A 16,713-nucleotide genomic window follows, 5' to 3' on the forward strand; every position below is an offset into this window, starting at 1 on the left:
TGTTGAATTGAGAGAGATCATATCATTTCCTCCTGAATCATGGTAAAAATCATGCAATAGCGCTCCCTTTCTGGAATTATTAAATAATAAATGTATGTTCACTAATGCATGCATGATAGTTTAAACACATAAATATAATGGTTTAAAAGACAGTACTGCCTTTCATTTCCAACAGACGTGAAAAAATGGTGCCTATCACTAAAACCTCTCTGTAGTGAACCTCCATACAACAAATTGCCCGAATTTTGGTCCCCTCCATTACGATGTAAAAAGGTTTTACTGTATCATTTCATTGAATTCCAACTATGCAATCTGCAACATAATAGACAATATTTAGAACAACATTGACTTCAAGTGCGACGAGGTGCAGGAACAGAACAAGTTGCCTGCTCAGCGATCCCGAGAGGAAGGGGTGGGTAGCAGAAGTTCGTAAAGGAGAGGTGGAGGGGAAGGAGTGCAATCTTCAACGTCTTTCAAGCAACGAGACTACGGATGAGAGCCAAGGATGACTATGTCAAATCTTGCTGTTTTGTGACATCGTTGCCTTCAAAGCGAAGTCGGGCGAGCTACGAGAAATGTATATGCAGTTGGCGTTTTCAGTCCATTTCACTTGTTTGAGGGCACCAATGCTACTCTTGTTTCTTTGATAATTGTGCTGTCTGGACAATGTTGAATATTAGTACATATAGTCTAGACATCTTCAGGCCCAGAAAGTCACTCACCTAGTATTTGTCCCCCAGAAATGGAGAATTGAAGCAGGTAGGCCAAAAATGGTCAGTTGTGGATGAAACATGCTTTGATTGTTCTCGTGTAACTTGATATTTTTCTTCGAAGGCAATGATTTATGACCTATGTGACCTTGGAAATAGAAAAAAAACATCAGAGACACGGGCTGATGGAGGGCCGAGGGTGGTTCACTGAAATCTGCGACGTACATAGTTACTTTTCATGTGGTTACTATCCTATGGCTCTAACATTCCCCCTAAGGTTGTGGTTCAATCTCTTGGGAAGAGTCACACTGTGTGCCTGTTGTATGTTGCCTTAAAATTTTCCACATCTGAAATTCTGTAGCATAGCCCCAACGAGAGATTTTAAACAAAATGGTTCATGAGTAGGACAAGTGTTGTAGTGTGACGGCGCATGAGAGCGGATCTGAACTCTTTCCATTCTCTGCATTCACGGAAGCATTGATTTAAAATTTTGGATCCAGTTTTGATGTCTTCAGCCAATTTGGATCCAAAAAGTATCCGGTGAAGGGCAATATCCATGGATATTTGGCTCCGAAGTATCCTATACCACCATCCCTTATGTTTCTAAATGAAGATATTTTATCAAGGTAAAACTTCAGCAAAAACTTTAAAATTCATTTTTCCTTTTTAGGACAGAGGAAACTGGTTAGTGTACACCCTTAAGCACATTGCTCCCTCAGTAAAGTCTGGACCAACATCTTAATATAGATACATATTGTTGGAAAAGATATATTTATAAAAATAAGATTTAGTGGTATCCTCGACATCCTGATAGCATATTGAAAAATGAAGTGCAATCACCCCAAACTTGTAATATAGCTTAATATAGCCAGAGCAGAAAACTTTTTCAGAGAGGGGGGGTTCACTTGTCAGGAGGAGTTCATTTTGGGGGGGTTCATTAGGAGGGTGCACACATAAGATATATGTATCTCAGTGATATTAGAGTCAACTAATATCATAAAGGTGCATTTGTAACCAGCCAATCGCAGCATTGGAAAACATTTCCTGAAGGGATACAAATGACCATAAAAGTCCAAGCATACAGATTAGTGACGGAGAAAATAAAATAAAAAAGTTGGCAGGATATTGATATGATACCAAAGCAAAATTATTTAAAATAAGGAATGCTAACCTTAAGAACAAGTACAGCAGACTCCCGATTATATGGGTGCGGCATATCCCTGTTGCGGATTATCCGTGCAAGAGTTCATACTCCTTCGATGTTTTCATCGATCTTTGTAAAAAAAATAAAATCGGACGCAAAAGCAGCAGGATATTTGCATTTCAATGCATGGACCCATTATTTCCACTAGAATTCCTGTCAAAAATGGAATTGTTTTATTTACTTGTTGACAAGGAATGTTTCAAGTTGACTTGGACGTCTGATCTAGCATTGCAGACGACAATAAGCGGTGGAAAAAAACTAGAGTAATTTTCAAAGATTCTTGGATTGTAAACGAATTGTAATTGACAAAAAAATTTTTCTACGATCATTATATGTATATTTCAAATTGCAAAAGCACAATTATTGCTCTGGACTTGCATACAGTTGAATACGGCGCAAGGGAACCGGAGATTTTGTCGCACTCGGGCATGTTTATGCCATAACTGATCGAGGTCAATTTGGAGAGGAAGGGAACAGTAGAAGTGAAGCCAGCGAGGGAAGTGGAAGTAAAGATAGCTTGAATCATAGCCAGCCACTTGCTTGCAAAGACAGTTTGACATAAGCCCTGGTTTCCTATAACCACATCTGGGCGATGGGGTGATCGCATGCCACTCGCCAATAATGGAGTTCCGTGTTCCTGTTTTCCAAACATCGCGGTGCACGATCGCACTCAGTGATCAGGGATCGGTGTCCCGGGTAACTTGTGCGAGATGCGGCATGGTGCCTAACAATGTAGTTTCCAATGTCGCGTAGTGCTTTTGAAGCATTGGTGCAAACCACATGTCTGAAGCCATGATCTTGCAGCCACAGATGCGCAGTTTTCGGAAACTAGGTACTATGTATACAGAGCAGTAAGAAAATGAGAGTAATCACATTATCATCGTGAAAAGGATTGCAAATGGGAAAATATAGCTGCTTATGATTTTGGAAAGCAATCTAAAATAACATAAAATGAGCGTACATAATAATAGATTGATTGATTTACGTGTACAATGAAAATTACAAGAAATTACAGTGAAATTTGGATTATTCGTGCCGCCTCTCCCCATCATTAGCCCAGATCATCGGGAGTGTGCTGTATAAGAGGCATCATAACAATCATTCCTGGTTCATCTGTTTGTGCAGGCACATATGGCACGTAGTTGTCCCTAACCTAAAAATGCTAACCAGTTTCCACCGTACATTTTAGGAAAATTGTAATCAGCAGTACTTCCTCTTAATTCCTTAACACTATTCGCAAAGAAGCTTCAACAGACTGCTAAAATTTTTCAACATTACAAATAATATGTACACCCTAAGATGAAGTGTATAAGACAGTACAGTTATTCACAGTAACATTAGAAACATATAACATAGCTCGCACAAAACAACTTTAGTCAAATAATCCATCAACTTACTATCAATGGATAAGTAAATAGCAGTTTCAGACTCTTTGTGGTAAATGTAGCCCTGTGATAATTGATTGTATAGGGCACCAAATGATGCCATATTTACACCAAGAAAGGCTCCCTTCAAAAAGTCCAACTCATAAATGCTAGCCCTTATGCATCTTCCTCGATCCGTAGAAAGGTAAGAGGCCTTGCCTGGAATATAAAAAATAAGCACAACATGAATTAGATAGGAGACTGTCAACATACAATTGGGTGCCTTGTTTTCCACTTTTATCCCAAAAATCTTTTTCTGCAATGCGGCAGCGCCATATGTTTTCCCATTTTTCACACGTAAGTTTCAATTATGTTATGTATCTTCTTGTAAGAATTGCTAATTCTCTTTCAGAAAGAGGTAAAAGCATAATTTACCAACAAGATGCTTCTGGAGAGGCTCTAGTTACTGATGTTTTGTTAACAGTTGAACGACCGCTTGCTGAAAAAATGGGTGACCACCCGGAACTCCAAAAGAAGACACCCTTTCCTCCCCGGCTGGTCTTCTTCAGATTTCAACAGTTCCTTTCCAAAAATAGTGATGAGCCTTTTAACACTTGCATCCGTACCTTATCCCAGGATATAGGGCATGAAAGTGTTAGTTGATGTCTTCTGAATCGTGTGCAAGTTTTGAGGTTTTTATCTTCCAGTGTGGGTAGTTCTTCACTAATAATAGTCGTGCCACCGCAAGTAGTAAAATATGTTTAAGCTCCTTCGAGTAATTTTATTTCGGCTACCGTCAAATAATTAAAATTTAGACTATCCAAACATTTTTATTGTGGAAATACTTTGTTTTGTGACATGAGAATATGTAAACGTAACTAGGCTTGCGTATGAAAAAATGGGAAAACATCTGATGCTTCCGCATTGCAGAAAAAGATTTCCACCCAGAAAAATAAAATTTTCATTAAAAATCATGGAAATAATGATGAACAGCAGGCTTTTGGGAAATGAAAGGTAGAAACAAATGAAGAAAATGCTGCGTCCGAAAATCGAACCTAGGACTTCCAGGTAGGAGTTAAATACCATAACCACAGGGTTACTGCTTATAGTTGATTACAACTTATTTCTAAAGGAATATAAAAGAACTGTAAATGTTTAACTGGGTTTTGCATTTAAACTCTATCGGTTATATAACCCCATATGTGGAGTGAATCGTGGACAGCTCCAGATGGACTACAACACAACAAAGTTTGATTGAAATAATTTTTGAGACACTCCCCTTGTTAGTCAACAATGGACATTGGTTATACATGGACTTCACTGTGAACAAATTTATTAAATGCGCTGCGAGTTATCCTGCTACTTCACAAGGCATACTTACTGAAGAATACATGCACTGTGGTGGTTTGAAAGACATCCAAAACAACTCTGGCTGGACAATTTGCTTTAATAGTCATGCTCCAAGGATCAGCATTCCTCCCATTTCTACGATGACCACAATAATATGTTTCTGAAAACATACAAAGAAAGAGAGCATTGAAGTATGGTCTACATAATACATTTACAAATTGAAATTTTAAATAAAAAATCAGCCTTCGTGTTATCCCACAATTATTATGATCATCACTTAAAAAAATTAATGGAGAAAGGTATATTGCCCAGTTTGAAGTAGACTAATTTTTGAATTTCCACTGTAGATCAATAGCAATTAATCAAAAGTAGTAGAGGTGGGTTAAACTGTTCATTTTTATGAACCGTTCACTTTGATCCTGTTCAGTAAAAAGAACAGTTCAAAATATCGGTTCATAGTGAACAGGTAGGGTCATTCGGTAGAAAATATTGTTTATCATGCGTTTAGAGTACATGAAAGCTTAGTGTGGTATCGTAAGGTTTGTGGAGAGTGTTATGGTTATTTCGAGCAAGAATCGCGTTTTAAACAATATTTTTGGAGATGCATCCACATTAAAAAATTTCATCGTAGGCGCCAAAAACTAAGTCCAAAGATCATCTTGGTAAAGGGACCAAAAAAATGTTCCACAATCATGAGTTCAATCGTTTCCTAAGTTCATGAATCGCGTTTTAAACAATATTTTTGGAGATGCATCCACATTAAAAAATTTCATCGTAGGCGCCAAAAACTAAGTCCAAAGATCATCTTGGTAAAGGGACCAAAAAAATGTTCCACAATCATGAGTTCAATCGTTTCCTAAGTTCATGAATCGCGTTTTAAACAATATTTTTGGAGATGCATCCACAAATCCACAAATGTTCAAAAAACGAAATCAAAATGAACGCGATATCCCAACTGAACGCCCCGAGGAAACTAATATTTAATCTAATATTTCGAACGGTTTGAAAGAACTGATATTTTAAATATCAGTTGAAATATTAGTTATGTCGAACGGTTCGAATGAACTGATATTTTAAATATCAGTTCAAATATTAGTTAGAACGAACGGTTCGAATGAACTGATATTTTAAATATCAGTTCAAATATTAGTTAGAACGAACTGTTCAGTGGCGAACTGTTCGTTTTCGTCGACGGAGGGGAATAGTAGAGAAAGAAGGGGAGGGGCTCGGTCGTCTACGACGCACTGTTCAGTGGCGAACTGTTCGTTTTCGTCGACGGAGGGGAATAGTAGAGAAAGAAGGGGAGGGGCTCGGTCGTCTACGACGCACTTCGGCGGCCTTGGATGGCCTCCGTCGTAACCGCCATCTGTTGTACCCACAACGCACTTGCTCGAGTAAGCTGCAGTTCAAAAGGCCTCTTCATGATCATACCTACTGTACCGAGTATGCCGCAATTGTGCAGTGCCGACATGAACAGTGAACAGGGTGTTTTAGAGAACGGTTCATTTTCGAACCGGTTCATTTCAGTGAACAGTTCGTTTTGGCAGTTCGGTTCTTTTTGACCCATCTCTAAAAAGTAGATCAATAGATTCTGTATTCACCATGCCTTATTGCATTGATTGCAACAACTTATGCCTATATTGCCTTGGCGAAATCAATGGTTGGTCTGAGAATAACTGTAGGGAAAATTCTACAGGTCAAGTAAATAAGGTAAGCAAGGTAAATAATCCATGTAACATACATGCTAGAGCATAACAATAATTACAATATTTTATTTATTTTATTCTCAAACCACCGGATACAGCTCTTATTGGCCATTTTACACAGGGGTGATCAACAAATGTAACAAGTAAACGTACACAAACCACCATGCCCTGGACCGGGGAAACCTACCCAGGCGGGACTCGAACCCGCGACCTCTTGTTTTGCAGGCGAGAACGTTACCCCACCGCCACCGAGGCCAGCAAATTTTTTAAATTTGCCGGCAAGATCGTAAGCGTTATTGGAGCTAATTATCACCAAAAAAACTGATTACAGGTACGTGGAACTTTAGAATTTACTCTGTATATATACTGTGACTTGCATGTTATCTCTTAAGGCCTATAAACCAATGGGGAACATGCACGCTTTTTAAATGTTCTAGAATAAGAAGATTCCTACCTCAAATGTGCTCGCCGAAATTTTCGCGGATGAATTATGTTTTTAGCTGAGTTTTGAGTCTATAAAAAATAATCTTCATCGACTGCTTGAAAACACGTGACGGAGCGTGGGCACGTTATATCACGGCACGGTATCCACTGATGACAGACTGAGGAAGTGGATAGAAAAACTGTCAATGTAGGGGCTCAAACACAAATTTGGCGAATATAATTGCTGTTTTAACGTCAAACTTCCGATTGTGAATATATTGGGTTGCCAAGGCATTGTTGAAATAAATAAAGGAGATTGTTTTGGGAGATTTGGAAAGATTACATTGATATAAGTTGATTGCAGATTGTGATCTACGTTACACACCTACATCATTTGCTGAATGCAGTAAGTGTATTACAGCATGGATATTCAATAGAAAAACGTGTGAAAACCTTATAAATAGTGTATATCAAGTTTCCTACAAAACCATATAAAGTGCCCCGTCGTCTAGTACCTCTATTTACTCGCTGAAGAATTGCTTGTGTTCCAAATAACAAAAACAAGAGGAATAAGTGGTTGATGATCCACAGAATGGAGTTAAATACATTATCTACATTGTCAATGGGATATTCTCAACGTAAGTACACTTTAAAATAAGGGTTACCGTAGGGTTTTATCGAGTCGCCAGTTTTTCTCGGATGACCACCAAATTTTGGATGATTCACTTATTTCACTTTGTAAACAACCCTATAAATATACCTATTATTCTGTCTATTATAGGATCAAATTATATGGAAAGTGGCTGATTACGAGAACAAATACTGATTGTGATTAAACCACGAGGAAAAATAAGGAATGTAACGGGTGGCCGAGCTCTTGTCGCAAGGAGCCCCTAACAAGGATCATTCACGAAGTGTCTTTCGCTGATATCATTCAAATTTGGTAGGGTAGTAGTGTTCCATAATAAAAGCACATTTTCAAAATTTCTCGTGCCCTTAAGCCTTGTGACATAATAAACAGGATATAATAAAGGCAGTAGAGTTTTAGACCTGAAAGTGAGTGTGTCGTAATTTCTCTCCATCCTTCCCCTGTGAATCGGCGCACGCTACAGGAATACACGAGAAATATGAGGCTTTTGGCCAGGTAAATTCAATATTTATTACTGCGATGCCCAAAGCGTTCGCTGCATGTCAAAGCAGAACCTAAAATTTCGACTCGTTTTTGCTGTCGGTCTCGGTTCAAAAACAGGAACTCGAGTAAATACAGCGTAAATAGTATTTGAAACTTATTTGTTTGTATATCAAATGCTTTTTTATTTCTTTTTAACGAACATTTGGATCTCAATCATGGACGATTCTCGCGCTTCATACATTCGGCGCCTTTCCATCTAATCCTTCCATTTACCCATCCCCCTTTCTTCTGTTTCATCCTTTCGCTACCCATATGCAGTGAAAAATCCAAGACAAGCAAGACGTCAAAATCAAAATAACTATCGGAGCCAGAGGTAAACAAAGAAGTCGCCAATACATGTCAGATAAAATAAATAATTTGTCACCTATTTCTTCCGTATCTGTGAAAGTAATTGAAAATTTTACCTTCCATCACATAATATAAGTTATTTATCCTTAGGTAAATATATTTCATGGTCTAGTTATCATTAGTCATAATAATAACATATATTAAAGATGGACACATGCACGTCTCCCATTTCAGAATATTTAAATCGATATTTTAATTTAAGATAAAGTTAGTACGCACAAGTAATAGTTTTCAAAATAAAAGTATGATAACTATAACAACAGTTACATTAGCGCCTTGTTAGCGCTTATTTTTTTCTGGATCTTGCATATTTCACTCTTCACTTGTTTTCTTCTTAGATTCCTATTGGTCACAACGATCTACGCCACCAACATCAGTGACGTCTATGGCTAGGCCATTAGAGAGACGGATTCACGGACTTTCACTTAACCGCCTGGTCACCAGAATACGATGGCAAAGTGACTGCCGTTAGCTGTAAACCCTTCGCGCTTTAAGTAGCTCGCGTCCACCCGAGTTCTGGAATAAGGGTGCTGGAAGGAGGTAACTGATAGCTGGGGTCATTAGTGCCATGAAGTAAGGGCTGGGGGGATAGGAACCCTATATTGGCATTAGCCAGGTTGTAATCATAGGCCTTAAAGGGCTTAACGTCCCATCTGCTGGACAGAGTGGTGCACTGGAAGTGCCCTCCACATTACTCTCAAGTAGGGATAGGGCCATCTCTGATAAGTTTCTGCTACTGCCAGGACTTGAACCCAGGCCCACAGGGTGTAAAGCCTTTGTGATATATTAGCAAAATTTTGCTCCCTGTTAATGGGGATAATTTGGATGACTATCTTCAGATATCTCATTTCTTCAATCTCCAATCTTTGTTTGTCTGCAGGTGATTAAACGGATTTCCTGAAAACTGCTTTTAATGAGAATATTTTCGAAAATTAGCTTCTCTGCGAGCATTTAGTATCACCATTGCAACATTTCTCCTGGGTAACAGAAGTAATCTTAGCACCAATTCTATCATGCTATTCAACCATGGGAAACATTGTTCAGGAATGCAACGTTGTTTTTCTCAAGGTAACACGTCATCTGTGGTGTTGCTTGTAAATAAGATTATTAGGCTTCATTTTCTTGCCTCCAAATGAGTAATTGAATCCTGGAAACATATATCTGATACGACTGAAAAGGATTTCATGCTCTTTTGCCGTAAAGCCACACATATGAGACTTATTCTGGATCCGGTTCTGGCTCAAATCAGAACTATACAAAAGTGTATGAGTAAGGGATCTAAAAATAATGAGCAAGAGTTATCCTGAAAACTATACTTCTCCTCATTACCAACTCTTGATTTTACACACTTTGATTTTACACAGTGCCCATATTTCGGTCCCTCCAACTGCGTAAAATCAAAGTTTTACTGTAATTCCATGCATCAAATTCTAAGTAAATTCTTAAATGCTGAGTCTTAATGAAGGACCTCAATGTGGACCATTAACTTTCATCAGAATTCTTACTACAGTAAAACCTCTCTTAAACGAAACTCAAGGGACCGAAATTTTGCCGTTTCGTTGACCGGGAGTTCGTTCCCCGGAGGTGATGCGCACGTTGCATCATTCTAGGGGCTCGGAAATTGAAGCAAGTCTGCATGCGTTATCTTCATTCTCCCTTCGCATACTTCAAAACAGTGCTTATTTCTTCAGCTGCAATGCAAATCGCGGGCAATAGACCACATTTAGGAAGCCTCAGTTCGTATTATTCAATCACTTCGCGTGCTTTTTCATCGGTTTTCAAAAATGTATGCAACGTAACGGTGAGTGCGAGGCCATCCCTTTATTCTCAATATTTGAAATAGAGTACATGTATTCGCGAAGTTTACACTGAAAAATTAAGAATTCGATAGATTTGACCATTACTAATATAAAGTAAAAGTAACAGCGCCAATTATAGCTTCATCATGAAATTAAGATCGCTCTACCATAACGGCGCGAGTGCGACTTTCGTCGACCCATTAAAGCTCAGTGGGTGGCAGCATTTCTTTATAGTAGTCGAATCCAGAATACTCCATAGCAATATTTGCGGTCGCGGGCTTCGTAAATAATTCATTGTACTAGCATCATTTCCATCGCATTCCGGATAGACAACTGCCGATGAGAAAACATCTTGAAAGGCCCTATGCAGGAGTTCTCGAAGTAAAATACGTCACGATTTTGAAAAATGAGTTTTCGAGAAATTATATTCTGCAACCCTCAGTTTGCTGGCTTCGCGGATTACGAAATTTGAGTCTATTCTAGTGAACTCATCAAACGACCCTTCAATATTCATGACTTTTGAGAGACCCTGCCAGGATTCTCGGCTTTCGTCATCACTCTCCATCGCGTGGTCGCAGTTGACTGCAAACCGGATTGACAACTCCCGATAAGAAAACAGCTTGGAAGGCCTCATGCAGGAGTTCTTGAAGTAAAATAAGTCACGATAATGATGCTGTTGACTGCAAACCCGGTTTTTGCAAAATAACTAAATATGGTGACAGGTGCGACACGCTTCCAAGCTTTGCAAAGCCCTTGCATTACCTGCAAAATGGTCCTCTTCAATTTCGCCGATCCCTTACATCCATTCGACAAACCAAAAACTCCACTAAAATCCGACGGTAATGCCGCTTTGCCGCAGAAATGACCCCTCGGTCGAGAGGTCGCAACTTAGCTATTGCAGTTGGGGGGAAGAAAATAACACGCACATTTTTTATTGTTAGTCCTATGTTTGGGCCCGTGCAGCGATCGAGGAAGAAATCTACTTTCCCCATGAGTGCATCAACTCCCGCCAACCACCGCTGAATTAATCCCGCTGTCATTCATGGGTTTTTGCTGCTACCACAGGGGTGAGGCATCACCATTGGCCCAGTCTAAACATGGCATGTTTAGACTGTGTCGTCTTCTTCATGCAACAATTGACGGCCGTCGCAAACCTTTTTCTCAGGAGAAAATCAACACCGCTTCACATCACGTTAGGACATCGCTACAATCGCCGACAGACAGAGACTGACCTTTAGTATAAAGCACTCAATTCAAGTAACGTCTAGATCAATGGGAAATGTTGGCTTTCGTGTCTTAAGTGCGAATATTTTTTATCCAAGATTGCGGCAAATGCAAAAGTTTCTCCTATTTTTTAGATGATGTTGAAATAAACAATGTGAATGAAACAAGAGTAACTACTGAGTCATATATTAAAGATAATTAAGAGATGCAAATTTTGGCTTTCATCTTCTAGCGCGCACATTGTATCTTCCGTAATTTAGTTAAATTTTAAAGAAGTTATCCAAGATGGCGGCCAGTGAAAAAAAATGCTTCTCGGAATTTACGCGTTGTAATTCTGTAAAGTATCTTAAACAACCGTCAAAAGAATGCGTTCGAAGTACATAGCTCTAGATATCATATCTTTGAGCGTGTAAATATTGGGACATTGAGTTATTTACGAAAGTCAGCATTAACATTTTTCGCAATTCGCCGCGAGCCGCGAGTTGGGGTCGGCGGAAACACACGACGGAAGGCTATGGCTACGGTTAATAATGACGATTCTGATTGGCTTATTCAGTGGAAGTCTCTGATTTGCCCTCCAACGCTACGAATATTAAATTATTCATATGAAAATAAAAATTTAACCGGAAAAATTGGTTATTGGGAGGTGAATTTCACTCGATCGCGCCGAAATTTCATTTCGTTGATCGGGAGTTTTCGTAAAAGAGGAGTTCGTTCATCGGGGTTTTTCACTAATGTGTTTACATAGGCAATTGGCCGGACCAATAGCATTTGTTCGTTGAACGGAGTTCTTCGTTTAGCGGGAGTTCGTTAAGGTAAGGTTTTACTGTATCTAGAAGGAGTAATTAAGAGCTGCCTCAGTAATTTACTTACCCCATAAAGATTTTAAAAACTCTTGCACACTTGCATTCATAGATGACACCCTAGAGTGCAGTTCTTGGCTCCAAAACAATTCAATTTTGTTTTCAAGTTCAACTGTAATCTCTCCAAATGGGTAATGTGAAGCCCCTTTCAAACTCTTCACATACAACCAGTACCCCTACAAATTATTACAATAAAAAATAAATATTAATAGCAAGAAGAGGAATTTGAATGTGCATACATAGACAAAATTTCCTCAAGAAAACCAGTGATGTGCATTAAGCCAACACAGAAAGTGAAAAAAATTCAAAAATTATAAATTAAGTTATAAAGTAAATTACCATACCAAGTATATTCTGACAGCCTCTCCACTATTTCCACCAAATGAACCTAAGCCCATCCCTTTGATTGATGATAAAAATTACTAGGTTTTCAGGGCTGCTATTCTGGATGGAATTACACCATGCTATTCGCGATATTATAGGATTCAATTCCACTGGAAGGCATAATTCTCAAAATTTCTGTAGTTCCAATGCAATTCAGGACAGGCGGTCCCAGACTTTTGTACACAATGTGTTCCCGAAAACTTGTACGAAAGTCGAATGTACGAAAGTCGAACCATGGACTTCCATACTATTTAGGGGTTACATTCCTAAAGAGCGGAATATACGTACTAAAACCTTTTTTTCCACGGAATTAATTTAAATTGACTTAATTTTAATAATATGTCAGTAAAACTCCTCAAATCATCTAATTTCTTTCGAAAATACGCAGAAAATGCAAATAAAAGTTTAAAAAACAAGAACTCCGTTGGCTATCGAGTGAAACTTCCTCTTGGCGTTTAAGTTGATATTCCACTTATTACATCCATTATAAAAAAAAAGGCATATCAAGAAGCATAACAAAATGTAGTTGTTGAACCCACACTCTGGATAACTTTTAATTTTTACACCAAAATTCGACATTTGGCAGGTGACATTCGTGATCGCGTATATTCCGCTTGTTATTCAAAAAAGACAACCGGAAATCGGGTGATATTTCGTGCAATATCGTTGCTGAAGGTGTACATGAATTAAACAGCACTCAAACGAAAAAACACAATTAGAAAGAAGATCTTACTAGTTTTATTGAAAGCTACTTCATGATGTCTAGTCAACTTCTTCTGAAAAATATCTTCAATGAAGGTCTTCTTCTTCTCTTGATAAAGGAGCCTATAGCAGGCAGTCTCTCTCCCAAATAAATCACCTAGATTAGAGTCAACTACCAACAATTCCCTTCATTATATACGTTCGTACTGTTCGCATATACTGCCATTTGACACAATTGAATGTTGGAATGCGCAATAAACATCACAGGAATTTTAAACAAATTACAGACCAACGTCCGAAAATCCGAATTTAGCGCACGAAAGTCAAGGACCCCCTGTATTCTGAACGGCAAATCACACCTGGTAGGGTCGGAATAATAATACACTGTCTCCAAAACCGGGCTATTCAGTATTACATGCCATAATAACATGCAGGACGTTCGCATTGCAACATTGTACTATTTTTCTGAGGTAATAGTAACCAAATCACACATTGAAAAATGGAATAAAAGCTAAAAATAACATGAAATCTACTTCATTTTAATTAAACAACCATAGCATAAGTGCTGAATATTTAACTATTGAAGCGAATTGTGCAGGAATTAACATTCGAGCTTAATATGTGGAGCATAAGCTTGATTCATCGACAGAGCGTAAAAAATAATGCAAAAACAACAATTAATGCAAAGAATTACAACGAATAGCAAAAATTTTCCGTAATGCATTCATACTTACAACACATAATTTTATTTCAATTCTTTACGTGCGGCGAAAACATCCTGAAAGTAGGCTCTCAGGTCAATTCTTGAATTTTTCTAAGTTTGTGTTAACCCACTGACTGGCCAAATAAAATAGCATGGGCAGTGAACTTTCATTGCTTGCTTGAAAACAAATGATTTCTCCGAACATCAAGGAAGTTTCCATATATGATTCACCACAGACGTTTAATGCAATATCCATGAACAACATAATGCAATATTTATCATGTGGACTTCAACACAAATTGTTGACTCTATAAGCAAGATAGTTATTCACACAATTAAGATTCAGTTTATAGGCACAGTTGAAGGTCTATTAGAATTTTCAGTGAGCATATTAGAATCAGCTGATACAAAAACAATATAAAGAGGCAACACAACAGCACTTTCCCCACGATTCACTTGTTTTATCCATTCCTAAATTCATCATCACCTCCCTCTGCTTTTTCCACATGTGGGACTGAAAAATTGAGAATATTCTATCATAATACAGCACCCTCCAGATATCCAGGCCAATGGTGGGGAGAGACAGCACGAATAATTGGAAAACACTGATAACCCTAACCTTTAATTTAATGTCTTGTAATGTTCATAATTTACATCACACCAACTATATTATTATTTATGCAGTTATTCTGTTATTTTAGAGTGCTTCCCAGACTCATTGAGAGCTTTCTTTGTCAGTTCGCAATCTTTTTAGCGGTGATAGCATGGTTGTACTCGCATTATTAATGCTCCATGCCAGGCCTGGTTTCAAAAACCACCACACATCCATGGCTTTGTGATCACGGATACAGAAAAGTGGTTTGACGAATGCTTCAAAACCACCGCTCGACATCGGAAACTACACCGTAAGGCACCACGCCAAGTAGTCGTGTCTCGCACAAGTTGCCCGGATTGCAACTGCTGCCGGACGTGTATCCGTGATCACGGAGTGCGGTCGCATGCTGCGAGGTTTGGAAAACGGGAGCACGGTGCTCCCTTGAATGCAGCTAACACGCGATCGCTTCCGTGTTACGAAGGGGACTAATGGAAATAATAAACCCAGTGTATTTTAGCACTAATTCAGTCACTATGGTGATTTTGTGTCCGATTTTATTTTTTTAATAAAGATCGCAGAAAATATTGAATGAAAGTGAAAAATCATACACGGATACACCGCAGCCGGATAGTCGGGTGTCTGCTGTACATGAAAGCACAGCGGTAACGTCATTACCTACTTTTTCCTAAACAAAGAATTAACACTGAAATTTAGGGAATCATATAATATAAAGCTATCATAAGAAACAAAAGCTTTCAGTTCATTCAGTCGAGCTATATCGCCATGAGCAACACAAGAAAAGTTTATGCATATTTATTTCAACATGGGGGTGCGCCTCTTACACAAACTTCTTATCTTCCCCCCCTCCCCTTCACCGGTTGCAAGTTCAAGGGGAACTGAGTGGCCTTGGTTTTCAGCGTGAGTCAGTCATCTGAAACCTTGGGTCAAAATCAAGCGGCAGGCAGGGGAGTTTCTCCCTTAGTGACGTATTTTTAAAATGCTCCTGTTTGAATTTCTTGCAAGCATCGCGCCGTCACGTCGGTACCCCAGAGGTGAACATTGAAAAGATCGCGCGGGGTGATTCGCTCCGGAGCGCGCGCTAATTTTATTGCCACGAGTGGGCATCCCACGGCATTTATACTGCATATAGTAATATTGGTGTCACAACCTTCGGTTGAAAAAATTCGAACGAGTGTGCTCATTGTTGGACTTAATGGTGGATAGAAGAAATCGGGAATGCTTATAAGTGAAGAGCGCTGAAGGAGAGGTCGAGGGGAAGAGGGCTCCCTCCCCTCCGTATTTAAAGCTACGAGCGAAGGAGCAAGGGAAGAACAAGTCCGATCTTGCATGTGACGTCGTTGCCTTTAAAGCGAAGGGGCGAAGGCGCAGCAATGTGATATACGCAGTTTGCATTGCCTGAGTTTTCAGTCCGTCTCGTCTTGTTTGAATGCGCTTATGCTACGCTTGTTTCTTCCGAAATTGTGCTGTTTGGACTATGTTAAATATTAGTAGTCTTGTTTTAGCTATAAATCTTTGTGTCAATCAATTAGAGCTCAAAAAACTTAAATGCTGTCAGATATACGTCGCGTTAGGTCTAATTCTTTTTAGAACCTCGTGCGTGTCATACAATTGCTGAAAGATATCGGGATATCTTCGAGCTCAGAAGGTGACTCACGTAGCATTTGACCTCCAGAAACTCGGGGAATTGAACCTGGTAGACCGAAAAAGGTCAGTTGGTGGAATGGGGTAGGGATGAAACACGTTTCCATTGTTCCCCTGTAACTTGATATTTTCCTGTGGAGTCTCGGAAAGGAAAAAAACGGCAGATGCATTAGCTGATGGAGAGCCGAGTGTAGTTCCGTTAGGCCCCTTGCACACACACCGATTTTGGACGGCCGGTAAAATATTGGCCGATATTTTACCGGCGAAGTGATGCTTGCACACACGCCGGATTTTTACCGGTCAAACGATACGTTGCTAAGTTTTTGAGTCGGCGTCAGCGATCCACAGAGACAATAGCCGGCAGCTAACCGGCATTTTGCCGGTGCCGGCACGTGGTCGGTACGTGTGCAAGCTCCAATGCTCTCCCATTGTTCACTATTGGAATGTGGACGGCCGATATTTTACCGGCCGTCCAAAATCGGTG

General features: G+C 39.3%; 1 protein-coding gene across 1 annotated transcript in view; it reads right to left on the bottom strand.

The window, feature by feature from the left end:
* Nucleotides 1-254: 254 nt before the first annotated feature.
* LOC124159427 overlaps nucleotides 255-16,713 on the bottom strand; it is a 53,821-nt gene continuing 37,362 nt past the window's right edge. The window contains exons 12-14 of the mRNA XM_046535233.1: nucleotides 12,194-12,359; nucleotides 4,660-4,788; nucleotides 255-3,497 (exon numbers count right to left, since the gene is read on the bottom strand). Coding sequence (XP_046391189.1) covers nucleotides 3,241-3,497; nucleotides 4,660-4,788; nucleotides 12,194-12,359 — 552 coding nt within the window. The 3' untranslated portion in view covers nucleotides 255-3,240. The remainder of the gene's footprint in view (nucleotides 3,498-4,659; nucleotides 4,789-12,193; nucleotides 12,360-16,713) is intronic.

Source organism: Ischnura elegans, chromosome 5 (assembly GCF_921293095.1).
Source record: "Ischnura elegans chromosome 5, ioIscEleg1.1, whole genome shotgun sequence".
Classification (NCBI taxonomy): domain Eukaryota; kingdom Metazoa; phylum Arthropoda; class Insecta; order Odonata; family Coenagrionidae; genus Ischnura; species Ischnura elegans.